General features: G+C 38.4%; 1 protein-coding gene across 11 annotated transcripts in view; it reads right to left on the reverse strand.

Annotated features, from left to right (window-relative positions):
* HECW1 (HECT, C2 and WW domain containing E3 ubiquitin protein ligase 1) overlaps window positions 1–27,401 on the reverse strand; it is a 357,453-nt gene that overhangs the window by 226,837 nt on the left and 103,215 nt on the right. For 10 of the 11 annotated variants that reach the window (XR_005555972.1, XM_039336700.1, XM_039336697.1 and 7 more), the window contains 2 exons: window positions 5,400–5,724; window positions 420–527 (listed from right to left, as the gene is read on the reverse strand). Coding sequence is in view for 9 of the 11 variants with exons in the window: in XM_039336700.1 (XP_039192634.1) it covers window positions 420–527; window positions 5,400–5,724 (433 nt within the window). In the remaining 2 variants the exon portion in view is untranslated. Of the gene's footprint in view, window positions 1–419; window positions 528–5,399; window positions 5,725–27,401 lie in introns of those variants that run through there. The other variant, XM_039336704.1, reaches the window with a different exon arrangement.

Here is a 27,401-nt window from a genome sequence, read left to right on the forward strand (position 1 = left end):
TCTGTGGGCTGAAGGTTAGGGTAATTATTAGCCGAAAGAGATATAAGTTTGGAAAGCTTTCCCTTGAAGTCTAAGATGGATCTTAAATTCAATTATACTGTATATGCAAATTTTTCATTATTAATAATATAGGTACCATTAAATCTAACCTAGTATTTTTGGTCATTTTCCAAAATAGCAGTGTCCTTGCTTTATTATTTTCTGCTTTTGTTGTTGTTATTATTTCTTATAGTATACTTGGCCCAACCTATACCTATTTATATTCCTCAGTTTTAGAGATAGAATATGCAAGCACTTAAAAGTTACTTCAGGAATAATGCAACACCTGTGTATAGAAGAGTACCCAAATTTTGATTTGCTTTGCAAGCCCAGCTCTATGAATGTTCATTAAATTAGTGAGGAAGAGCAATGATACTTACATTCTGCAAAGCAAGAACTGGCATCAATTTTCCAGATAATCTGGCCTTTGTGAGAACCATTTACTCCACGATTTTTGTAGTCCAAGAAGTTTTCTGATAGAACCTCATCTGGAAAGTAACCACACACACAAAGAAAAATTTTTGATTATTTCACAGCAAAAGGAGAATCAAAGGCAAATATTTTGTATAATTGTAAACTGTCCAGAGTTACCCTGAGGTAAGGTTGGTGGCAATAAATTTTATAACTAAATTAATAAATAAAACCTACTACTATCTTTTAATTAAAATAGAATTAGCATGAATCCTAAGGCAAATTAACTAAACAAAAAAAAATTCTTCATGCATGCACACTTCCTTTATCACAAAGGACTTTGGCATGCATACCATTTCTTTTATATTTTTAATAGTAGTTTTTATTACTATAATTACTAAATATGAAATATTACTAAAATAATTACAATTGTATCTTTCAGTAATAATGGTAAATAAAACTAATGCAAACTAAAATAAAAATAAAAAAATAAGAAAGTAGTAATAAAAAGTAGTAATAAAAGTAGTAATAAAAAAGAAAAAGCAGTCCTCAACTTTGAGTACAACTGAGCCCACAAACTCAGTTAAGCCAAGCAGTCAGTAAGCAAAATGTCATATAACTGCCCACGTAACTGGTTTGCTCAATTATCACAATCCTGGCATTCCCATTTGCAGTCATTAAGTGATCTTTTAGGTTGTTAAGTGAACATAGTCTCAGGTAAGCAGAGTGGGGTGCCTGGGGAGAGGGAGACCCTTGGAAGGTTCTGATTAGGAGCTAAAAATCCTTCCTGCCTAAATCAGAACAGAATTTTCAGTTCCCAAGGGAAAGATACTCACTTATGGGCTGGGCTGGGCCTTCCAGGGCCTCCCTCTCTCTTTTTCTGCTTAGATTTCAGCTCCCTCTTCTCTCTAGGGCAATGGTGGCAAACCCATGGCACGCGTGCCAGAGGCGGCACTAGAAGCCCTCTCTGTGGGCACAGTCTCGCCTCTCCCATGACCCCTTCCTCACCAGCAGCCCCCATGGAGGAGAGTTGACTCCGAGCATGGCCCACATGGAGCAGCACAGCCAAGGACATGGCATCCAGGCAGCGTAGACAAGACTCTGCCCTCACACCCCATCCTGCACAGTTGATGCTGCAGGGCGCAGACAGAGGGCGTGGTCGTCATGGCGCTGCCTGGGCTGCCTGGGCGATCTGTCACAGGCCCTGGAGGCGGTAAGTGGCCCTGTGGGCAGGCAGGGTGGGGGATGTGGGGGACAGGGTGGGGGCAGGGCAGGGGCGGGGTAGGGGGTAGAGTGGGGGCGGGGCCAGTTTTTGGGCACTCGGTCTCTAAAAGGTTCGCCATCACTGCTCTAGGGAGAGAAGTCTGCCAATGTCCTAGGAACTTTATTTGTTTTTATTTTTTTCTTTGTTCCATCTCACAGAATTCTTCAAAATTTTGGCAAGCCTCTCTTGTAAATCTAATATAAGAAAATTATGCAAGTCATTCTCTTACTTTTTTATTTGGTATATTCCTTTTAATGATTAAGACATTAGTTGGTTTCTTTTGTATGTCCAGTGTAGCATCATTTTCTGTATCATTATTATAACCTGTCATTTTTAAATGTACTTTAATACCAGTCTCAATTTTGTCATATAAAATTCAACTTCTATAACAACTTTTAAACATAGTTATCTATAGAGGCAAAAACTCTTAAAATTAACTTTTGGATCCATAGTTCAAAAATATCCTTCAGTATGTCTCAAAGTTAAAATATTTTGCTTCATTCTATAATAGTAAGTCAAATTTAAGTGTTCTTCTCCTTTAATTATAATCTTTAATTTCTTCTAGTGAACAACCTTTAAATTCTCATCCTATCATATTTTTTAAGAATATTCAAAACCAAAGCATTGCCTTATATAAGTCTTCAAATTAATTCCATGATCTTATTTCCATGTGTCACTTTTCAGAATCAAAGTTGTAACAATCTTTTGCTGTTTTAACTCCTGATTTTTTTTTAAAGTCCTTAAACTGGTATTTAATTTTTTTTTTACTAAGGATTGAAGAATATCCTAATAGTTGAAAAGCAGTTAACAAGCAATTTCTAAAACTGATTACAAAAGAAATATGACAACCCAGTGATAGAGCAAGATTTCTATTTCCTTATCTCCCAAACTCTAAAGCCACCAGAAACTTCTGTCTTGAAATCAGCTCATGAGGAGCAACTTTATGGAACACTTGTGGTGAATCTTAGGTCTTCTCTTTATCTGGAGAGGAATTACAAAAAGTAATTCCATCTTTGATTAATCACTTCTTCCCTGGAAATCTTGAAACATATCATTCCTCAGTGTTCACAAAATTCTCTCTCTTGCTCTCTTTCTCTGACTTCCTCCCTCCATGATGTAAAATTTTTAAACTCTTAAAATAGCACAAGAGTTTATGAATTTCATTCATTTGAAAAAGGTAATAAAAATAAGTAGTTCTTTTATCCAGAGAAGCTAGAAGTTTTTCAGAATAAATAATCAACACTTTACAATCTATCTGAATGGCCCAGAAAAAAGTAATATGGATGCTAATGTCTAGATATATAACAGGTCAATTTGGTTGCAAATAGATGCAGTCATTTATATATCTTAGACCTGCATAATTAAAGTTGACAGTAAGTTTAGAAATATGGGGACATCTACCAGAAAGATCCTTGCTTTTATTTACAGTACAGAAAATATTCTAATATTTCTATGGGCAATGCTGTATTTAAGTGTGTCTTTCCCAAATGGAAGATACAGGTGGTTCTTGACTTACAATGGCAGTTGGGAATGGAATTTCCATTTTTAAGCAATGCCATTGTAAAGTGCAACTGCATAGCTTAGTAACAGCAATCCCTGCGGTCCTGGTTGCACTTGTTAACTAAAGGTATGAGCGGTCCTGTCAAGGATGGTATGAGAGGTATCATGTGGGTTCTGGAGATTGTGCAAAGGTTGTGCAAGTCACCAGTCCTGTGTGAGTGCACAGGGGTTGGGGGAGATGAGGGGGCAGATGAGGGGGAGACTTACATCAACAACCTGAGATCTTCCTTGCCAGCTTCCCCTTTGACTTCCCCTTTGACTTTCTGGGGAAGTTGGCATGGAAAGTTGCAAATGGCAGTCACGTGATCGCAGGGTCCTTGGTGACCAGTTATAAGTACAAACTATTTACATAATTGAAAAGTAGTGGGGCGGTTGAGCACAGTAGTTCCATTACATTTGAATATCATCAATACAAATCTCAAAGTATTACAACAGCTAATTCCCCCTCTTTCCCCCATAATATCTACTGTCTCATATTCGGACCAACACAGTTCTTATTCTATTAATCAAACAGAAAATACCTTTCTAGTATTCGTCAATAATCTTCAGTCTATACATACCCTAATTGATTTGACATTCCATCTTTTAGACAATAACCTAGTAAGTTTTTCTTAACTTTAATTTCCCATTGATATTTAAATTTAACGTTTAATCTTTATCATTTTCAAATTTTAAATGATCCGATTTCTAACTCCTATCTCATATTTGGGGCTAATAATAATATTTTTTTCTTCTTCTTTCTATTTCCTTCCTTCCTTCCTTTCCAAAAGAAAACAAAAACAAAAAAACCCCTCTCAGCATTTGTACCTCAAACCAATATACAAATTTAATTATTAGTATTTATACTTCTAAGTTTTACTTAACCTTTGTCTCAACTCATAACAATATCTTAAATTCAAATCTTACTTATTTTTAAACATTCAAATTTTTAGCCAGTGACCTGATAATTAATTTTCCCTTAATATTTTAATTTAATGTTTAATATTTTTTTCCAGATTTTTAAATTAAGCACAATTCCTTTATCACAATTCCTCATACAATCTAATATTTAAAATACACACCTTATATATAAATCCTACCATCTTAACAAACTAATAAAACAATATAATATTCTTATTTCAATAATTATACTTCTAGATTTTATATAACCAAAATTTTCTTTATCTCAAATCATTACAATATCTTATGTTCAGAATACATATTCTATCCATTTGGATATATTCTATTTTAGATCTCATATGTAGATTGCAACACCAATCCTTTTCAGTCTTATTCTAGCTTTTTTCCTTTGCCAAGTCATCTTTCGTATCTTTGCTTTTAAATCATCAAAAAGATCTCCTTGTATTGTTGTGGCTATTGTTTGATGTTGATAAAAGCTTCCAGTTGATATTTTCTTAAGAGGACTAGCTGATTTATCAGGTCATCTCTTTGTTTTTCCAGTTTGATGCAGTTGTCCCAAAGTATTTATATTCTCTTTCATCTGTTTTTCTTTTTTATCTTCAAATTCCTTCTGGTTTATAAGAAAAGTTCTTTCCTTGTTCTCTATTATCAGTTTCTTTTTTGTGTTTTCCATTATCTGTATTTGTTGAGTATCTAAGTCTTCTGTCATAGCATTTAGTTGTTTCACTTTCTCTATAGAATTCTGTATAGATGATTCTTTGGTTGAAGTCATAGTTTGAGTTTGCATATCCAGACTTATACGGAGAGTTTGGATAATTGTTTTTAACATACAAATAATCTGTTCCTGTTCTTCCTCTGTAGGAGAAATCCATTCCTATTCTTCTTCCCTTGTAGTATATTAAACTAAAAAAAAACTTACAGTCAGAAAGTCCACCAAGTGAGGAGCTGAGCTGGGTTTCTTGCAGCTAGTGCTTCAAGGTTGCTTTATATTTTATCTATTTTCAAAGCTGTCAACAGGTCTCTTTTAAAGAATAGCAGGTTACTGTCTCAGATTTAGGCACCAGATGTCATCTCAGAGTTAGTTGGATCTTTTCAGGGGTTTTTTGTAGATTCTTTACTGGAGTAAATTATGGATTACATTTAACTTGAAATAAATCTGCTTTACAATACATGTTTTATTTGCAAAATTAAGTTATAACAAATCCTATAAATAGAGCTGACTTACCAATGAGATACATGCCAATCCAATCACCTGCATCTACTTCTTCCTTTATATCCCAATAAATCACTAGATCTTGTGAATGTCCTATGGAATAATAGGAACTGCTGACCATGAGTGTAGACCGGCTGTCTGAAGTGACCAAATCTGTGTCACTGGTCGAGCGTGGAATAGTGACTGTCCCACGGAGCCCACTTCCAATGTCCATGTTGTGGAATTGGTCTGGGTTATAGCTGTATCTCAGAGATTCTTTACACCGACGCCGGTTCTGCGAATTCCTGGATGGGGATGCCATAGCAGCCAGGCCTAATATCCTGTTCTGGTACAGATTCTGCCAAAATGAAAGAGAGGAATCATTGAAATTCAAATAAATGAAAATAACTTCCCCTTGAAAATTACCAAACAGAATGAAGAGAGTTTTGCTAATAAGAACATTGAATATTACAGATGTAATCATAAAATCTGAAACATATTTGTCAGTGGCTATTATTAAAACAGATATTGCCTATCTGATGCAATATGAATTTGTACCTAATGTGTTCAATAAGTGGGATTCATTTTACTAAAAACATAATATAATTTAATGAAATACAGAACTTTTATCTTTGGCTCATCACCAGCCTTCGGCAGTTAAGTCAATATTTTAGCCTGAGTCTAACTGCTGTCATCTTAATTTTCACTGCTTGTCAAAAAAAAAAAAATGCACCTTCTCAAAAATTGTTACTGCCAAACAGAGCTTTTATTATATGTTTGGTACTGATGGTTGGCAATTATTGACAACTCAATTTGGTTATTACTGTGTAAGAGATGAACTTCTTAGCTTAATTTCTTTAGAAACTAAGGGCTGGCTACTTTATTATAGCTGACTGTAACTTCAAAGCATAGAAGAGTTCTATGCAGTTATGACACATTTTCAAGACTCTCAATTATAGGACTTATTTGGAATTCTGTATTGCAACTCTACAGTAGGTTGCACAGATATTTCCATTGTTATTTCCTTCTAATTTGCAACATCAGTCTGGTTCAGTCTGAAATAGTGTGAAAAAAACAATGACATTTGTAAGGGAAAGAAAGATGATTACATGATCTTACCATCATGCAAATGCCATTGTTTATTTATTTCAGGATGCAAGTATGCAATATGCATGCTATCATTCTGGCATCATTACAGTTTGCTGGACGGAAATTATATAATGGCTGGTCAACTCGTCAAATGACTTCACATTAAAAACATGCTGTGTAAAACCTTCAAGAAAATACAGCTTCATGTGTCCTTTACATAGTAGCCATTTTATCCAAAACCAATCAAATGGGATTCACTTCATTCTTTCATAGATAAAAAAGCAGAGGTTGTTTAAAGTTTGTGGTCAATGGAATCCTTATTTAAGATTCTGAAGATTAATGTAAAGCTTACAGTTCCAGTTTAACACATTGAGATTTTGAGAAAAACTGTCAGTAGGCCATATCTGATGCATTTTATGCTAATTAGATTTTGAAGGGCTATCACAGTCCACCTGAAATCATTATTGATAAAAATGCTTTACTGATCAATGAAAAATAGCAACTATAATCAAGTATTGTTCTGCCTCCCTAATTTTCCACTTCTCTACAGATTAGAAAGCACTAGTACTTCCAAGGTTCTTATACATCTGGAAAACAATTAGTTTTGGAATTTATAATATTATTTTAGTCTTAGATCAAGTATCTACTTTGTATCAGATGAATTTTTTTTTCACTCAAAAGCATCTTGTGGTTACTTGACAATGTGTGTGTATGGATGCATGGAAGGCAATATACAGTATATCCATGTACACAATCCTGTATGAGGAACAGACACTGTAGACATTTTATTAAAGACAGAATCAGCAAAGCAAACTCTTTTGACAGGGTTATTGTGTATATTGATACAATAGTGAGAATGTGTGAGTAAGATAGTTTGTGTATTATTTAAAACAACAAGCCCAAAATTTAACACATATCATTCATCATTCAATAACTGCAAAAATAAGCTGCTAATTGATGAGTAATAGACCCATCACTAATAAAAATGTACAAACCAAATATTCATATCATCGATCCTTACTTGAAATACAGTGCTTTCAAATGGAGGCATTTCACACATTCATCTAGAAAGACTCCAGTGATAAAGCTGTTCTGCTGGCATTTCTGTCATCAGAAGACTCTTAAAATGAGCGAATGTCAAGGAAAGGATGGGGGTAGCATCCATGCAATTTCAAAGCATGTTTAGCAAGACAATAAAGGCAAATTTACACTCAGTAATTCTAGAACAAAGTAAAAAAAAAAAATTCTCACTGGCTCCAGTAAGAAGGATTTAAAAAAAAAAAAGCGCAACAGGGGAAACAGCAATCTGAACAGGCTACTACTTGGTAACTATGCATTGCTTTGTGGAAATAAAATATTTAAATATATGTAGGAAGAAAACTCTTTTAAAGTATATGTAAAACAATTTTCTCTTTTTTTAAAAAAAACCTCATTCCAATATTTATTTGTTTGTATGTTAAATTTATTTGCTGCCCATCTTGCCGTGGGGGTACTCTAGATCAGTGGTTCTTAACCTGGGCGATATCGCCTCCCAGGGGGCAATTTTGTTTTTCGGGGGGGCGATGGAACGAAAAGGGGTGATGCGGGGGTGAAGGAATGAAAAGGGGGCGACATGGGGGTGATGGAGCGAGATGTTTTGGGGACACTTTTGAGACTTTTTTGTACAGTGAATTGCTGTATATCTGTCATACAAAAACATCAGATTGCTCGCTCTTAGTGGATTGAATTGTGTTTTCAAATGTTCCTCCAGCTAGCTTTAATACAGAACGCCATACATATGTGAATATGCATCGCTTATCTTCATGCGCGTTGCGCAGCAGCCTCTACCCATACAGTGGTGCGCCATTGGCCAGAATATGGAAGATATGGGAAAAAGACTGGAAATAAATTATTTGCATCATATGTCCTGATGACAATTTTAAAGAAAACAAAAAAAAGTGTTTGCATAAATTGAAGAATTATTTCCTATGTTGTGATTGAGAGGTTATGTTGGGGGAGGGTGCGATGACAACTTCCTCATTGGCTCAAGGGGGCAATTCATTCAAAAAGGTTAAGAACCACTGCTCTAGATGGTTTATAACACTAAAATGGAAAAAATGTAAACATGATGATAGCAAAACAATGAAACAAAAAGAATAAACAATTGGAAGTACAATAATATGAATTAAAAGATGTTGGAAGAGGAGCAAGAAGCAGAAAAGAGAGGTGGGGTCACTAAGTGGAACAGCAGCCACCTTCAATGTGGTAGTATCATATCCCAAAAATAACCAGAAAAATCAAGTCTTTAGGCCTTTGCAGAGGGATAGAAGGGTGGGAGCAGACCCCACCCTGGGGAATAGGATGTTCCAGAGAGTAGGCACTATAGCAGAGAAGACTCTTATCCTGGATTCCACCTGCCAGAGTTCCTTGACCGAAGAGATCTGCAACAGACCTCCTCTGCTGGCACAAGTAGGGCAGGCTTGACTTAGAAGGACAAGACAGTTCACCAAGCAACCTGGACCCATGCTATGGGGGGCTTTAAAGATCATAACCAACATCTTAAACTTCATCTGGAAACAAAACAATAGCCCATACAAATTAAGAAACAGTAGTATAACATGGGCTATTCTAGGGGCCCCAAAGATTGTTCGTAGTGTCACACTAGTTGAAGCTTCTGAATGCATTTCAAGAGTAGCCCTTTGAAATGCATTTCAAGGATAGCCCCCTAAAAATGTTGTAAAATGTAAATCCAGATGAGAGATGACTAGGGCTTGAGAGACCAAGTGCAGGGAATCCTGATTCAGAAAAAGATGCATCTGGTGCACAAACTGAAGCTGTACAAAGGCTCTCCTATCCACGACCGCTACCTGTACTTTGAGTCCAGGAGAACTCCTAAGTTACTAACTGGGTCTGAATGGGATAGTGCAACCCTGTCCAGAGCTAAAGATGTCAAAGACCCTGATCTTACAGCCTCCAGACAGTGAGAGGGCAGCAATAGCATTACTTGGGTCACCAGATGTGAAGATATAAAGTTGAGTATCATCAGTATATTGATATCTCAAACATAGTGGTGGATAATCTCACCTAGCAGCTTTATGTAGATGTTAAACAGGAATGGAGAGAGTATCAAACCCTGTGGCATGCCACAACTGTCATGTGTCATGCAGCGTTGACAACAACAGAGCAGCTGGGAACTGGATCTCTGATTTCCTATCAACACCAATTGAGGCTGACCTTGGAGAAAGGAGCTAAAGCAGTGCAGAACTGGATCATCCATCCTCAGCCTGGCAGCTGGCCCAAAAGAATACCATGGTCAATGGTATCAAAGACTGCTGAGCCTTCATCTGGCTTCTCCAGAGCAGGCCAAGGTTCTAATCTCAGTTCTGGTTCAGCTTCCAACATCCAACTCCAGCTGATGCTATCACCACTGATAATGCAAATGATGTGGCCAAGCCAAGGCCCCAGATAAAATACTAGACTGTGGATCTCATGGTGTCACCACTGTCATCACAACTGGCCTCATCTAATACATCTAATTACTGCTCATAGTCAAATCCAATCCAAGCTATTTATGATAATGCCCTGATCTGAAATTTTGATGTTGAAAAGGGAACTTTGGAAAGCTGGTTTAAGACAAGAAGAATATGCAATTTTCCCATAAAAATATATTTTTTCAGTATCATTATTATTGTAAGAGATTTTTTTAAAAAAAAATGTGATAATGATCAACTTTTTCAATTTCTTATTCAGCACAAATTTTTTAGATGGCAATGATGAATGCTGTTGAAAACATTACATGCACTATGTCAGAAATGCTTATGTATATCTTATATATGTGTACATACCTGTGTTTTCAGCATTTCACAGGTTGAAATGCTGAAAGCCGCTGGTCACAGTTTATGCAAGATACTAGCAAAACTATACTCAAGATGCCTCAGAGAAGAAAAAATACCCAATGCATGGAAAAATGCTGAAAGGGGCCCAAAGATGATTTAAAGAACTATTGCCCAATAAGCTTTCTTTCAGTCATCCACAAGGTTTTCACCAATATTATAGCAAAAAGAATATTGAGAACATTAAATGATACACAGCCAAAGGAGCAGGCAGGGTTCAGAAGTGGCTACAGCAAAATGGATCACATCCAAGGTGTTCAACAAGTCATTGAAAGGCACAAGTACACCATGCCTCTGTGCATGGATTTCATTGATTATGAGAAGGTGTTTGACTCAGTATTCCAGCAAACAATAATTAATGCATTGCTCAACCAAGGCGTTAGACACTGCTTACATAAACTTACTGCAATCAATATATGAAAAAACAATGGTGACAATTTGCCTTAATGATCTTAAAATGGAAATCAGCATAGAACGAGGTGTAAGGCAAGGTGATACAATATTACCTATCCTTTTCTCAGCCTGCCGAAGAAGTATTTCGCAAACTAGACTGGGTAAAAGATGGAATAAAAATCAATGACAGCTATTTAAACTACTTAAAATTTGTAGATGATGTTGTTCTCTTCTCCCAAGACCCAGAAAAGCTACAAAGAAACATACAAGAGCTGAACAAAGCAGAACCATTTGGCTTAAAAATAAACGTGAAAAAGAGCCAGGTTAAAGAAAGAAAAAAGTTATATCTGCAGAAAACTAGATGCAGTAGACCAATACATATACCTTGGCCAATGGTCTCAATGGAAAGTGATACAATAAAGGAAACTGAATGGCATGTTAAATGTGGTTGACAGGCATTGACAAGCTAAGCATAATTTTCAAGAACAACCTTCCCCCTAAGCCTGAAGAGAAAAGTTTTCGATCAGTGTGTGCTACTTGCTCTAACATATGCTGGTGAAACATGGACACTAACCTCACAATTGATACAAAAGTTTGTTGCAAAGAGTCATGAAAAGAGTCAGCAGTACAAGACAAGATAGAAAGACCTGCACATGGATTAGACAACAAACAAAAATATACAATATTATCAAGAGAGTAAAATAATTGAAATGGAAATGGGCTGGTCACATAGTAAGAAGTACTGAGGGCAGGTGGACCAAGGCAGTGATAGAATGGATCCCACTTGATAAAAAGTGTCCACGAAAGAGACCTAAAACAAGATGGACTGATGGCATCAGCAAGTATTGTGGGCCCAATTGGCAGACGAAAGGCTCAGGACTGTATAATTTAGAAATGTGCATAAGACATGCCTTCATCCTGCAGAGGATAGACAATGGCTAAAATGATGATGATGACATACCTGTGTTTACATATGCACACGTACACACACACACAATGCCCCTCCCTCCTCTCACACGAACATAAATAACTCCCATTAATTCTAAGGCAGGGCTTTTCAACTGGTAATATGTGTACCACTTGTGGTACTTTGCCACATGGCAGGTGATACGCGATTGCTAGCCAAGTGTAGCCTGGGAGGGGAATGAGCCAAAATGAGGCATGCCTGAGGGAGAGGCAGCTGCAGGACTGTCTGGGCTCGGCAGAAGCTCCAAAAGCTGGCAAGGCTCCAGCTGATTGACTCCAGCTGATTGGTGCTTCCAGAAGCAGCTCGGAGCTGGAGGTGAATTGAAGAAAAAGTGGGGGAGAGAGGTGAGGGTATAAAAGAATGTGGTTTGGGTGGGGGAAGGGGAAAAAAGACAACAGGAAAGGTTTAATTCCTTTAAACAAATGTAATTAGTCTTACCCCCTTTAATTGAGTCTGTCTGTGGCTTTTAGAAAGTTTTGTTTGAAGGTAAACTGGCTTAATTTAAAGCTAAAACTTTTCGCAATTGCCGGAGCCTTTCAGTCTAGAATTGCAACATTGTGACACGTGACATGCCTGAGGCAGCTTAAAGAGAAGAAACAAAGGAATTTGTGTTTCTTTATTTTCTTGCTTTGCATTTGATTCCTGTGTCTTTAAGGGTACAGGGAAGGGATTGGGGGGTGCATTCTTACTATACTGTGGAAGAGCTCAGAATGGCAAACCAGCTAGCTCAGGAGTCTATAAACTTAGCAACTTTAAGACCTGTGGACTCCAACTCCCAGAATTTCTCAACCAGCCATGAGGGCTGAGGAATTCTGGGAGTTGAAGTCCACAAGTCTTAAAAGTGCCAAGTTTGAAGACCCCTGAACTAGCTGGTAGTGATGCATATTACTAAACATGGATAAATTCATCATACATTTGTTAGTGCAAAGGGAAAGTAATTCAGCAAAGGAACAGCTACCGAAGAAATTAAAACTGATACTTTTTTCTTTTTTTCTACAGTTTGTAATATTTTATTAGATTATAGAATAAAGTGCAAAAATACAAAAGCAAATAGTAGGTCACAGTGGGGAGGAAAAGGTGAGTGGGAGAAGGGAAAAAGAACATACTTCCTCTGTTGCAGTAGAAGGAAGCATTAACATTGAACCTCAACTTTTTACTTTTCCATAATATTATAAACTAGCCATTTCTATAACAACAAATGAATCTAATCGGTAAAACCCAAAATCCCCCCCCCTTTTTTTTAGTCATCAAGTTTTTGACACATTGCTAAGCACTGGTGGTACTCAAATATTGTCATGTTCTAAAAGTGGTACAACTGTGAAAAGGTTGAAAAGCCCTGTTCTAAGGGACTTGAAAGAATTAAATTAATGGGAGGGCACAACCAGTAGTGGGATTCAGCCCGTTTGCACTGGTTCGGTAGAACTGGTAACTAATTTCTTTTGAATTCAGAGAACCAGTTGACGCATGGCAGAAACACCACCCCTTCCTGCCCCCAATCAGACCCATGCGACACTTTCTTTCCAGCTCCAACATGGTCCTCTGTCACTTCCTCTGCCGGTGTGAGCAGTCCCAAAAACAAAAGAAGTTTATGGGACTAAAAAAAAAAGTTCAATCAATCAATTCCAACTTCGAGAGATCTTTTTTTGTGAAAAGTTGGAATTGATTGATTGAACTTTTTTTTTTTTTAGTCCCACAAACTTTTGTTTCTGGGACTGCACATGGTAGTGGAGGAAGTGACGGAGGAGCTGGAAAGAAGGTTAGAAAAGAAATGGTGTGGGAATCAAGGGCCTCTGGGTCGTGGTGGGTAGGGCAAGATCTTCAACTCTGCGGCGGCAGAGAAATGGCAGCTCTGGTGCTCTAACTGCAGCTTCAGTAGCTGTGTGGGCAGAGCTGCAAAGAGGGCTCAGAAGGGGAGTGAAAGGGAAGATTGTGGGTGGACAGGTGAGGGGGGATCTGCCAAAGCCGTCTGGAGAAGATGAAAAGCAGCACCCACCTCGCCCACCGCCAGCAGTTCAGAGAAGCAGCCTCTGAGATGGTTGGCTGGCCAGCCAACAGCTGAGGAGGTGCTCCAGTGAGTTGTGCCCAGGAAAAGGAGAGCATGCAAGGCCGGGATGGAGGGGAGGGAAACCAGCCATGCTGAGATGAATCCGGCCACGTGGTTGAAAAGAGGGATGGTTGCAGTTCTTCCTGCTTTATTACACAGCAGGCTATTAACAGGCAGCCAACTCCATTTCATTTAAAAAAATTTAAAAATAGATTTTTTAACTAAATGGAGCGGGCTGCCTGTTAATAGCCTGCCCCATAATAAAGGAAGCAGAACCCCAACTGTCCCTCTCTTCAGCCACCTGTCCTCTAACTTTCGTTCCATAGGAAGAACGACTTATTATTTTTTTCTCCAACTGCCTATGTCCGGTGTTAGAACTAATAGCTTTCAAGGGAACCATGTGGTTGAGGAAGGTATCACTTGTAATCAAAAACATAAGAGGCACTATCCTGCATCATGGCAAACCGGCCACAGAGCCCCATTGGCATGGGTGGAGACAGTCCCGGGATGGCCGGGAGTCCTTGCCTGAACTGGGCCCCGTCTGTTCGGCAGCTCTGAAGGGGGGGGTGTGGCTGCTGCTGCTGCTCTGAGCCCCTCAACCCATCGGCCACACAGGGAAGCAGGAGGAGGTGGCGGCAATCCCTGCATCGTCAGGCCTCTCCCACAGCAGCTCCAGAAACAAAGCTGTGCTGCCCATCCTCGCACTGATGGGGGCAGAGGCAGCAGCAGCTGCTGCTGCTCCACATTGTCCCCCACGTGCCCCTGGCCCTTTGGCACCACCATCCCGGCAGATGCTGCGCTGCAGAAGGGAGATGGCATGTTGCTGGCTGAGCCTGTCGATGCAGAGATTGCTGCTACTGCCGCCTCCTCTGCCCTGCGTGTTGCCCAGGCACTGCAGCGCACCATCTGCCTGCCATGCAGGGAAGCAGGAGGAGGAGGCAACAGTGGCAATCCCTGCATCGCCAGGCCTGACTGGTAGCCTGCTATCTCCCTTCCACAGCATAGCATCTGCCGGACCCCACCAGCCGCTGTCCCCACCAGCGCGAGGATGGACGGCACAGCTTTGCTTCCAGAGCTGCTGCTGGTTGGGTCAGGTGATGCAGGGATTGCCGCCATCACCTCCTCCTGCTTCCCTGTGTGGCTGGTGGGTTGAGTGGCTTGGAGCAGCAGCAGCCACTGCCCCCTCAAAGTCACCGAGTACACAGGGCCCAGGCCATACAAGGGGACACTTCCAGTGTCCCGGGGCTGTCTCCACTTGCACCGATGGACTGTGCTGCGGAAGGGAGACAGTGGCTGCTCTGATTTCCCCCCTGCAAGCCGCTCCCTCTCCAACCCCCTGCCCAGTGCCCCTTCTATGCAATCCTATGGGACTACGGTGTGGATGAGATGCTTGGCCAGCAGGGGCGTGGATTTCCCCTGTGGAGGCATCCCAGCCCTCCTGCCCCCCTAGCCGGATCCCCTCATCTTCCCCCAGCTGGACCTGCTGATCCCCCTCCTGCACCCACCCCATTCCGAGACTCCTGTAGCCCCCCCATATCCTCCTGCCCCCTCCATCAATTCTGCAACCTGGACTCTTCCCCCCCCACTGGGACCTCCTGCCCCAACCCCAGCCGACCCTCTGAGCAGCCCACTCCGACCAAGGTGGAGGGAAGGCAAGGCAGAGAACTAGTTGTTAAATTATTTGAAACCACCACTGGGCACAACACATTACACTTTCAGCTTCTATGGAAGCTTGAAGAAGAAACAGATGACTTGTTTTTTAAATGCATAGCTGCATCATTATGAAAAACATAACTATAATTCCCAACCAAGAAGGAAACCTAAGATAAAAGGAATTTGGGGCCTATGTAACTTTTAATTACCTCTTTGATCAGAATTGGTAGACACTGGGTTGTTAATAGCCAACCTGCCCTCTAATATATCAGCACCAGTGCAAAGATGAAGCCACATTAAAGCCTAATAACTAGAGGAAAAGCTGTTTGAGCACTCTGTTGATATTCTCAAATATTCTCATTAATATCTGCTCACAGAATATGGACAGATTAAGATATAATTTTCCCTTGGTTTCTTTCCATTCTGTACATATTTTTTTGAAAAACTGTCTTCAAAAAATCCATCTATAAAAATTATTTTAATCATTGTTCAGATTTCTAGGACTGAGTCAATGAAATGCTCAACTGATGAAAGCAACATTCAGTTCTGTAGTTTGGACTTTTTCTACTCTTGCCTCTTATGTTGTGATTCTGCTGTATAATTGGTAAATAGTTTTTATTTATCAATTATAGTTAATGTTTTATTGTTTATTTAGCACCATACATTGTTTAGCAATTTGTGGGGCCCTGAACTAAAAGACATATCACAAAGCTCACGGATAAAGCTTGGGCCTAACAAACAGAAATGCAACCCACTGTCTTTTATTGGTAAAGTGGTATGGCACATGGTTTTCATTTTTGCAGTATGGCAACAGCAGAAATAGACAGATACCTGATCTTCTAACTTGATGAGTTAAATGTTCTTTGCAAAGATTGGTATGAAAAGTTACTGCTGCTTTATCAGATGGTCTGTGAGAAAGAACAATAAGACAATCTGCCATGAAAAGTATGATGTTATCTGGTTATATCTAGACAACTCATTTCTAGCACAATTGGTCTTTGTGTTTAATTAACAATTTCTTAAACTCACCTGAACAACTCTAAGAGGCATACAAAAATACTATAAAACTACTTAATCATAAACCCCAAAATATAGCTATTATTCTACATTGGCAGAATTATCCCATCAATACTTATTAAATTTTGTTTTAGCTGTTGGTTCGGATTGTTTCTATGCAGAATGTGTTATCATTGTAATCTAACTTACATCAAGATGTGAGTTTCAGGAAGCATAAGATATTAAGAACTGTTACATATATGTATTGAACCATGATCAAGCAATAAAATACTGTGCAATAAAAGACAAAGGATTCAGTTCAAGATTTTGCAGGATTTGAGAAAGTGAGGACAACTAATGGTTTTGAATCTTAAACTGTACAACTATGCTAGTTGTTCAATGTTCTGGACCATGTAGGTCTGTATGCTAGAATGTTGGCATTTATTGGGTTAAGTGCTGTCTACTTAAAAGATGGCTTATGGGTAATGTAGTTTAACTAGTCAGCTATCCCATGTTAATAGGTCAGTAGGAGGAGGAAAGAAGGAGCCACTAAAGTTCATCACAGGATATCCTGGCCATGAGCCAGTTTGGAATGTTCTTTGTCTGAGATAAGCCATCGGATTACTCAGATGGTCCCACTCCATGTAAGGAGTTGATGTGGAGGAGCTAATGAATTTACCTAATGAAGATGAACAGATTGCAATATCCAGACGGAATCTACAAATAGCAAGTATTGTTTTCTGACTGAATAAATATCTGTTTTGGAATCATCTTTATCTGAGTTTATCTGTCTGTAATTGGATTATAAAGGCATTTTGATTCATGTCACAGAACAGTAAATTCATTATTTTATCTTCACATTGACTTTAGAGTAAGAAAAGTAAAATTCTTTAAGAAAACCAACGTTTAAAGCAAAGACAAAAGTTTAATTGAGGAATTAAATCAAAAGAGGAATTGTGTGTGCATTTGATCTGACTGCTTGGAGAAGAAGCCTTCTGAGCACATGATTTTAACAGTCTCTGCTTAGAAGTACGGAATGCAGTCTTTGCCTCTTCGCATAATAGGCTGGAAAGGTTCTTGCACCACACAGCTCTTTACAGCCTGTTGCAAAGTGCTAATTCAGAAGAAAGAGAGCTATTTGAGGTTGTTATAGACTGTGTTTTATAAAGATCAAAGAAGCGTTGGGCAGCTACCCCCCTTGCCGGCAATTCAAACAGCTTGAATGTGTGTGAGACCAAGCCCATTTGCTTGGAAAGCCAAGGGGAGAGATTGGAATGCAACCTAGCCTCACTACACATTTGAAAGAAAGAGAAAGGAAATGTTATTTAGTTGCGAGAAACTTTGTTTAAATGTTCTTCCGAACTCCCTCCTTTCTGTCGCCAGAAGCCAGAGGCAGGCAATTAACTGTTAACTGCTTAAAAGGGGAAGAACCACAGAGTGTCCCTGAGCTTGCCTGATGCAAATTGCGGATTTAAAATGAATAGAAATGTGTTGAGTCCTTATGCTTCAAAATCACATGTAAGAAAATTCTAGCAACACTTGGAGAGCTATTTGGTAGCACCAGAATGTGTTTCATGCCTTGTGCAAAGGATTTCAAATCACATTCTCTTTGTCTGCATGTTGCCTGGAATTCCACACCCCAGGAGGGGCCCCAGCACAACCAGCCAGCCATCTGTGCCACATTTCCCTGCTCTTGGAAACAATGTTTGTGAGGTTCAATTGAAAGCTGTTGATAGTGCTCCAGATGACCTCAAGACCGTACCAATCCAGCCTGCAAGCAAACCCTGCACAGCACCATTGGATCCTGGGAAAGAAAGTTAGACTTAGGAGAGTACAAGGCTGGTTTCAAATGCTGTGAGTTTCCGGAAGACACGGCCAAAGCTGTTGAAGCTGAGGGGAAGTGTCAACTGAGCAAGAGTGACAAGCACTCAGAAGCCCTGCATCCAGACCTTGGACAGCTACAACGAGCAGCCTCTACTCCTCTTTCAACCAAGGAGCCCCAGCATGGCTCCAAAGAGCGCCCAGAAGCGCCCTCTAAGGTCAATTGCACATTAGTGTATACTGCACCTCAGTATGCACCAACCCACCATTCCCCAGTGAACCCCCAAGCAAAGAATTGTCTGTGATTGGATTATAAAGGCGTTTTGATTCATGTCACAGAACATTCAACCTGGATCACTGAACCGATTTTATCTCATGATTCTGTCCGTTCTATAGGAGGAATAGGGCTTCCTGATGGCCTGCATACATATTTTTGAACTGATACCAAAAAATTAATAGGAGACCATGTAATACTAAATTGTGTGCTGTATATTGGGAATGAAACCAGTTTCCCACCTAGCTTTGTTATATATATATCTGTGTTTATGAAGAAGAGGCCATTAAAATTGATCAGTGGAAAAGCAATAATATAATCAGATTGCAAGACTTAATTGTTGACAAAGATAAAATCTTTTGAGATTTTTACTTTACAATAGTTGGTTCCAGAACATTCAAATAAGAAGCTCAGTATGAAAACAATTGCTGGAATATTGAGAAATTTGACAGAATCCAAAAATTATATTAATGCAACTTTAAATTGTTATTTAGTTTAAATTTATAAATGATTAATAACATTGGACTGAGAAAATATATCCAACACTGCATGATTAAAGGGATTCAGAATTTGAATACTGTAATAATGCGTAAAGGGAATTTCAATGGAAGAAAACTATTAAATGTATTCAGAATATGATAATTAGAGAAAAGTATAAAAAATGGTCACTAGTGAATTATTAATTTTCATTGCTAAAATGAATAAATCATTTTCTGTCAAGCCCCCAGTAGCCAGGAAAGACACACATAGTTATTTCTGAGTAGTTTCCTTTATTGTTACCTCACTTATATTAGACAGAATTTTATCAAACTAAAGAAACTATTTGCATAACTAGATATACTTTGAGAATCACCAGAGAAGAGCCTTTTTAACTCTTTTCCTCCCTACCAAACTTTCCATGGTTCATTGTCTTTTTGCCCTGGAATGCTGCCCTCCCTCTGAGGAATCCAGACTATCTTCCACCACATCTTCCAAAAATTGGTAGAATAATTTCAGTGGTAGAAATTCTCAGTGGTACCTGGCATAGAACCATTTTTAAATCAAGTTTTAATTAGAAAGAGTAGCCTCTAGCCTACTATACTGACAGTAAGGCATTTGACAAAATAAACACAACCTGCTGCTTAGTAAGATAGAAAAAAGTGAGATAGTCAACAACAGCATCAGATGGATCTGTAGCTGGCTGACAAACAGTAGTGAACGAGTAGTCCTCAATAGTACTATATCCAGATGGAGAGAAGTAAGCAGTGAGGTACCACAAGGCTCCGCCTTAGGCCCAGTACTCTTCAATATCTTCATTAACAACTTAGATGAGGGAATAGAAGGGAAACTCATCAAATTTGCAGATGACACCAAACTGGCAGGAATAGCCAACACCTCAGAAGACAAACTCAGGATTCAAAAAGATATTGACAAACTTGAACAATGGGCCCTATCCAACAAAATAAGTTTTTATGTGGAGAAAAACAAAATTTTACATTTAGGCAGGAAAAATCAAAGTACAGATTAGGCAAGACCTGGCTCAAAAACAGCAACTGTGAGATGACATTGGAATCCTAGTGGACGATCACTTAGCTATGAGCCAGCAGTGTGCAGCAGCAGCTAAAAAAAAGCTAATACAATCCTGGGTTGTATAAACAAAGGCATAGAATAAAGATTACACAAAGTATTAGTACCTCTTTATAAAACCTTAGTAAGACCACACTTGGAATACTGCAACCAATTTTGGTCACCATATTACAAAAAAGATGTTGAGACTTTGGAAAAACTTCTGAGAAGGGTAACTAAAATGATCAAAGGCCTGGAGACTAAAACATATGAAGACTTGGATTTGGCTAGTCTAAAGAAAAGAAGAAATAGGGGTGACATGATAGCAGTATTCCAGTATTTGAGGGACTGCCACAAAGAAGAGAGGGTCAAACTATTCACCAAAGCACCAGAGGGCAAGAAAAGAAACAATGGTTGGAAACTGATCAAAGAGAGAAACAACATGGAATTAAGGAGAAACTTCCTAACTGTGAGGAAAATTAACCAGTGGAACAGCTTGCCTTCAAAAATTGTGGTGCTCCATCACTGGATATTTTTAAGAAGAGGCTGGATTGAAATGGTATAGGATCTCCTGCTTGAGCAGGGGGCTGTACTAGAAGACCTCCAAGGTCCCTTCCAGCTCTATCCTATCCTATCCTATCCTATCCTATCCTATCCTATCCTATCCTATTCCATTCCAGTTCATAGAGTGCAAAGAGTATTGTAATACTGTAGAAGTATCTCACTCTTAATTCCCATCCTGAAATTAAAGTCACCAGTAAGTATTGAGTTTAAAAATTGGGAAATTAGGTCTAGTAGCCTGAATTCAAAATAATCCCAATTTTGATTAATTCAAGCAACCTTACAACAAGGTGGAAAGTAAATACTTATGAAAACAGGTTGTATCAACTTTAGGGTAATACCAATATATAATTGGTCACTGTATATATGTGAATATGCAACACTGAAGAGATTGTTTGACAGAAGGATATGTGAAACTATAGAATATATATATATATGATGCATTAAAACCTTACTGAACCATTACTCAGGGAGCTAATGTAGGTTGTTTTATTTTTTTAAATAGACTTTCAAAGGTTCAAATTGACATTTTTTTCCTAATTCAATAAACTCTTAGATATAAATTTGTTCCTTGAGGTATCTCCACAGTATCAGAAAATCTACATTTTCTTCTTGACAATTTCCTCAATCAAAAACAAAACTTTACATTTTAAGAAGTTCAACGGTGGGAATAAATGTAATAAATATGCAGGATATATATAGACATAATGTAATATTTATAATACTCTAAATCTAAAGGGAAAAAACTGACGCAGATTTCAAAAATTACATTTATTATTTTAGTCAAGATCCCCAACTAAAAGTATATTTCTGCCTGCTAAAAATGTGTGGGTGTATCAAAGAGAAGAACTTCATTTATTGGACCCCTAGTATTGTATATAGTATTGTTACTACTCAAATATATATTGAATATAAAGGTTGAGAAAGTGAAACCTTCTAAGCAGCTTATAAACTTTGTGATCTTTCTGCACTTAGCTTGAAGTGCTTTATTCCTCCCTTGAGGAGCAAAATGGCAGCAGACCATAAAAGAGACCAAGTTTGGGAATATTTTAATGAAGTTCCTCTACCTATGGGTAAAGCAGTTATGCGTGCAAAATGCAAGCAATGCAACAAAGAGATGCAAGATCTGGTGGCCCGAATGAAACAACATCACGAGAAGTGCTGTGATGAAAGGACCATGTTTGAAGAGGCAGGACCTTCAGGTTGGCAAACTGTTTTTACTTCATCATGTTTTTAGACTGCCATGGGATATTGTTATGCTAAAGCAATAATATATATCTGCTATTGTTACTGCATGGCACTGCATTTTTATACAGTTGCCAAAAAAAGAAATAATGAGTTGAAATATGCAAATATTTCTTTTTAGACTGTACTGTGTGTGAATACAATGAGAAATTCACAATAAGCATACATGGTTTAAATAATAAAAAACAGCATTGACTTTTTTGTTTAGGTGAAATCACCATCAACATAAAAGATTCTGGAAACTATCCACTTTCTAAATCGCCATCCTCTTTTTCTACAGTTTCAGAGTTATCTCTCCAGGATAGTGCATCGGTCACATCATTTACATGTATCCACAATATATCACCTAAAAGAAAGAATCCATCTGGAACCACCACCATAAGTAAGTTTGTGATAAAAACCAGCAGATTAGAAAAAGAATTAATTGATGACTTCTGGTTTTGTGTTGCAGTGAGATGGACACAGGGAGACAGGGCTCTGCTTTTTGTGCCTGCTTTTGCCCTACTGGGGGCCCTATAAAGGGCCTAAAGTCACCCTGAAGAGGCAATGAAGAAGGAGGGGTGCCTCGTTGATCATGGAGAGATGGCGGTCCTTACGTTTGATCTGAGGAAAACCCTCCAAATTGGCAGGGGAAAGACTGGCTACATTCCTGTGGCCAGCCATTAGCTGCTAACAACCAAAGAAAAAAAGCACCAATTAACCGTAAACAGCATGTTTGGAACTGGGTGAGAATATTGATCCTTTCTTTACTATTTTACAACTGAATTTCCTGGGAAAGGCTCCCGAGAAGCTAAAAACGTCCGAATGTGAATGGAAGTGGCGTTTTAATTTCTTTTATGGGGGACAGAAATATACAATACTGAAGTGGAAGTAACATAAAGCTACAGTCTTGGTAAATTTAAGAACTGAGATAATTGTTAAGATTTTCTCTTTGGAAAAAAAAACATTGAGGTGAAATATAAGAAATTAGTCCTTTGTCTTAAAAGTGGAAAATGGATTTTGAATGTCATCTAGTGATAGATTTGAGTATAGTACTATAACTAGCTTCCTGACTGCTTGGTGACTCCTGGTTTAAGGGAGAATAGCTGGCAATAAAGGAAAATATTTTGGCATACTTATCATCCTGACCTTCCTGGACTATAAACTTGGACCTTTAATCTCAAGAGCTAGTGGGAGAGAAAGAAAAATTTGACTTTTGACTATGTCTGGCTGGGAGAGACTTTTAAGCTGTTTTCAGGGAGATTGAACATTTTGAACTCTTTGAACATTGTGGATTACAACTTTGCCTGACTGACAGTTTTTGGATACCTGAGACAAAGGATCACTATAAAATATTGCTTTTAGGACTGGACTTACATTCTGGAACCTATTGGAGTATAAAGGCTATGTATAAAGACTAGAGGAAACTTTGTTCTACTCTTACTGTGACTGGTGATACTAGAGGATCTCCAGGAATGATGCCTCAAGAAAAAACAAACACCTTTCAGAAGGAAATATACTCTATGTTACAACTAATTCACCAATCAATTGTTGAACACAAAGAGGTCATAAAAATAAACCATAATGAGACTATAATTTAGAGAATATAAATGAACAGATCTTCAAATTAAATCTACAACTAGAAAGTTCCCAGACATAAACCAAAAATCAAAAGATGAAGCCAGTGATGGGATTCAAATATGCGAACAACCATGGAGGAATGGTAGAAGGGTATAAATAAGTTTATTTGGGCAGGGAAAAAACCAAGAGTTAAGTTTAAGATTATACAAGATGCATGGGAAAGAGGAGGACTTAAGGCGCCTAAATTAAAATTGCATTATGATGTGGTGGCTTTAACTCTGATTAGCGATTGGCTTAAATTAACAAATAAAAATATACTTCTTCTTGAGGGATGGGATTTATTATATGGATGGCATGCATACTTAATTTATAATAAAAAAAGTAGATCAGGTTTTTAAATCTCATATTTTACGAAATGCTTTATTACGGGTCTGGAAGAAGTATTATTATAGGTTAAATTATAAAATTCCAATTTGGGGGATTCCCGGACACGTGATAGAGGGGTTATCTAGAGGAGTGAATTTGGACAGGATTTCTTATAAGGAATTACTTAGTTTGAAAGGGAAAGACTGGCAACTAAAATCTCTAGCCGAGTTGAAGCAAGAAAATATTGTACACTCTTGGTTTCAATATAATCAATTGTTAGTTAGGTGGAGTTTAGATCAAAAGATTGGTATTACTTTAGAGGATGTGAATTTGATAAAACAGATTAAAGATCAAACTCGAGCCCATATAAAGAGAATTTATAATATCTTAATAGAATTGGATTCTGAAATGGAATTAGTTAAAGATTGTATGGTAAAATGGGCACAAAATATTAAAGAGCCGGTTTTATTGGACACATGGGAGATAATTTGGGTTAGAAATGTAAAATTTACTCAAGCTCAAAGTTTGAGAGAAAAATTTTATAAAATGTTTTATAGGTGGCATCTGGATCCCCAAAAGTTGTCTCGTATGTATCCTAACTTGCAGCCCAAATGTTGGAGATGTGGTAGTTTGGATGCAACTTATTTTCATATTTGGTGGACCTGTAGAAATATAAAAGCTTTCTGGATTAAAATTTGATGGAACATTCAGAATATTTTTAAAAGAAAGATAAAGTTTACTCCTCAACTATTTTTGTTGGGTATTATAGTAGATGTTGATGCTAAAGAAATTAATTTGATGTTGAATTTAATAACAGCAGCAAGGCTGCTGGTAGGGCAATATTGGAAGAAGGATTGTTTGCCTACTATAGAAGGACGCTTAAAGTGTCAAACTTAGCAGAAATGGCTAAGATTTCTGCTTATTTGAAGGATTATTCACAAGAAAGATACATTTCAGTTTGGAGAAAATGGATAAATTATATTCAGAATAAATATGGGACTAAAAAGTTCAGATTTATTTTATGAATAAATTTTAGAGTATCATTACTGTTATTATTATCATTAATAGTTTAGTATAGTGGAAATTTTATGATATTGTATTGTTTAGATATTAGGATTTTAATTTGTTCATATGCTTAAGTTTATTCTTAAATTGCTTTGTGTTAAAAGAGAGTTAAAGCGCATTATATTTGTTTATCTATAAAGTTAGTTAATGTTAGTTAGATTATGATTATTATATTTATTACCCTGGGGTATATTTTGTAATTTTTTTGTATAACTTTTCAATAAAAAAAAATGTGATCAACTGGTTCTCTGCGTGGATGCCGCTTCTGGAAGTCCATTGTGGGCCTGGGCAACAAAAAATTAGCTACTGGTTCTGCCAAACTGGTTGAATCCCACCAATGGAAGAAGCATAGGAAATGGAACTAGAGACTGAAGAGATAAAAGAAGGGAAATATAAACTACCATATACAAATAAAATACTGCAAGACTTATCCATAACAATGAAAATGCAAAAGACCCTTTACCCCTTAGGTATGCAAAATATACCTGATGACGAGGAAGGAGATTTAAAAAACAGAACATAGAGCTGTCAGGGGAAATGTCACAATTTAGAGGACAAAAAATGAAAAGAAAAATTGAGGGAGAAGGAAAGCAGGAGTTGCTTAAGGAATATAAATGGGTGGAATTCCCCCCCCCCAAATACCCTATCTAAATTGTCTTCCTTATGCCAAGCAACTTTCACAAAAATAGAAAGAAAATTCCTGGGCAATTTAATTGCTTTGGCTTGGAAAGCTACTTGGCAAAGAAAGAAAGAAGGAGTTAGAATTAAAAAACAGAAGATTTGACCTATTAGATGGGGCATTATATGTTTAAATACTTGTTTGAATATGATCAAAAGAACGGATGACCCTTGATATGATTTGGAATTAAAATAGCATATTTTTTCTTTTTTTTTGATATGGGGAAATATAAAAATAAGAGGATTGGTATGAATAAAACTTTTAACCATATAAATGTAATTAATATTGAGAAAATCATAACCGGCAGATACTTCAAATATTGATGGGAAATCAAACTTTAACAAGAGCATAAAAATGGGATATTGTTTTATGAATTGATATTATTGTTATTTGTATAATATTAGTAAAATATCATGAAGATGTTTATATCTAACTTTGTATACATCAATAGTACCAAGAATTGTAACTGTGTAATGAGGGGAAATGGAAAAAATATGGGGAAGAAAGGAGGATCAGGGAAAAAATACTGGATTGTGTAGTACTGAACAGATTTATATTGAAGAGGTTTATGTCAAATATGTGAACCCAGACATGTTGTTTACTAAGCACTAAAGATTGTAATTCTTAAAAATCAATAAAATATTTTTTAAAAAGTTAATTGATGAAAAAATTGCTTGGTTTGTTTATGCAACAAACTCTTATTTCCATGTGCTTGAAAACCCACACTTTGTTAATATGATTCAGCCACTGAGACTAGGATACAGTCCACCAAGTAGATGGGGTGTTGTCTTACCTGAACGCCTTTTCTCAGCACGGAGATGGAGAATCCACCAATGGGTTAGCTCTGTCTTCCTGCTCATTAGACCATGTCAGCCAAACTTGCCACGCCTGTCCTGGGCTAGGACACACCCAGTCTTGAAGAGAGAGAAAGCCACTGACTATGGTTAGACGTGTGGGCTCCCAGATCCCTAACACTGGCCCAGATGGACCTCAAGGGGTAATGGTGGCCCATTACAATGGCGGCTGCATCCATCCGACAACAAAGGAGTCTGCACAGCCGGACGCAAAAGGGACGAAGCTGGGATCAGCAGACAAGTGCCTGCGGTGAAACGGGAGGCTAGTCCCTGAAGCGGAGCCGATCGGAGGGCCGATTGAGGCCTACGCAATCATCCAGGGCTGCCAAAATGGCAGCCACATGATCTGGCAGGAAAGAGAGAACCTGAAGAGAAAGGAAGCATTGGGGTCTCCGCGATCCCAAACAACGATGCAGAGAAATTAAAAGGAAAAGGAGGGGCCGTCTGGGGCCTCCGCAATCCCCAGCAGCAATGCTGTGAGAAACCGGAGGGAAAGGGAGACTTCCAAGGCCTCCACGATCCCAAGCGGCAGCGCGGTGAGGTTCTGGAGGGAAAGAGAGCCATCTGAGGTCTACGCAATCCCAAGTAGGAACCCTTGAATACAATTTAAAAGTGAGGCCCAATGTGGCCTCCGTGGCCTTGTAAGAGAGTGGGAAGGTGGGGGGAGGGCCCAAGCTATAGCGCTGATCCCAGTGCTACATGAGATGAGAGGCTCAACAAAGGGAAGAACGGAAGCCTTTGCTCTTCCTAGGATCCCTGGAGAAGCCTATCTTCCAGTAGTCACTTTGAGCAGCACTGATCCCAGCACTGCTGAAATGATCCTGGAGCAAGGGAGAATCCAGCAAAGTAAGTTCAATATTACCTGCTTGCTGGGAGCCAAGATTGCCACGTCTGTTTGAGCTGAAGATCAAATCAAGACTGGATGTGTCCTAGCCCAGGACAGGCGTGGCAAGTTTGGCTGACATGGTCTAATGAGCAGGAAGACGGAGCTAACCCATTGGTGGATTCTTCATCTCCTGTGCTGGAGAATAGATGTTGCAGGGAAACTGCT

This window comes from Crotalus tigris, unplaced genomic scaffold (assembly GCF_016545835.1).
Source record: "Crotalus tigris isolate CLP2741 ecotype Arizona unplaced genomic scaffold, ASM1654583v1 scf7180000017666.379230911805:20528666, whole genome shotgun sequence".
NCBI classification, from domain to species: domain Eukaryota; kingdom Metazoa; phylum Chordata; class Lepidosauria; order Squamata; family Viperidae; genus Crotalus; species Crotalus tigris.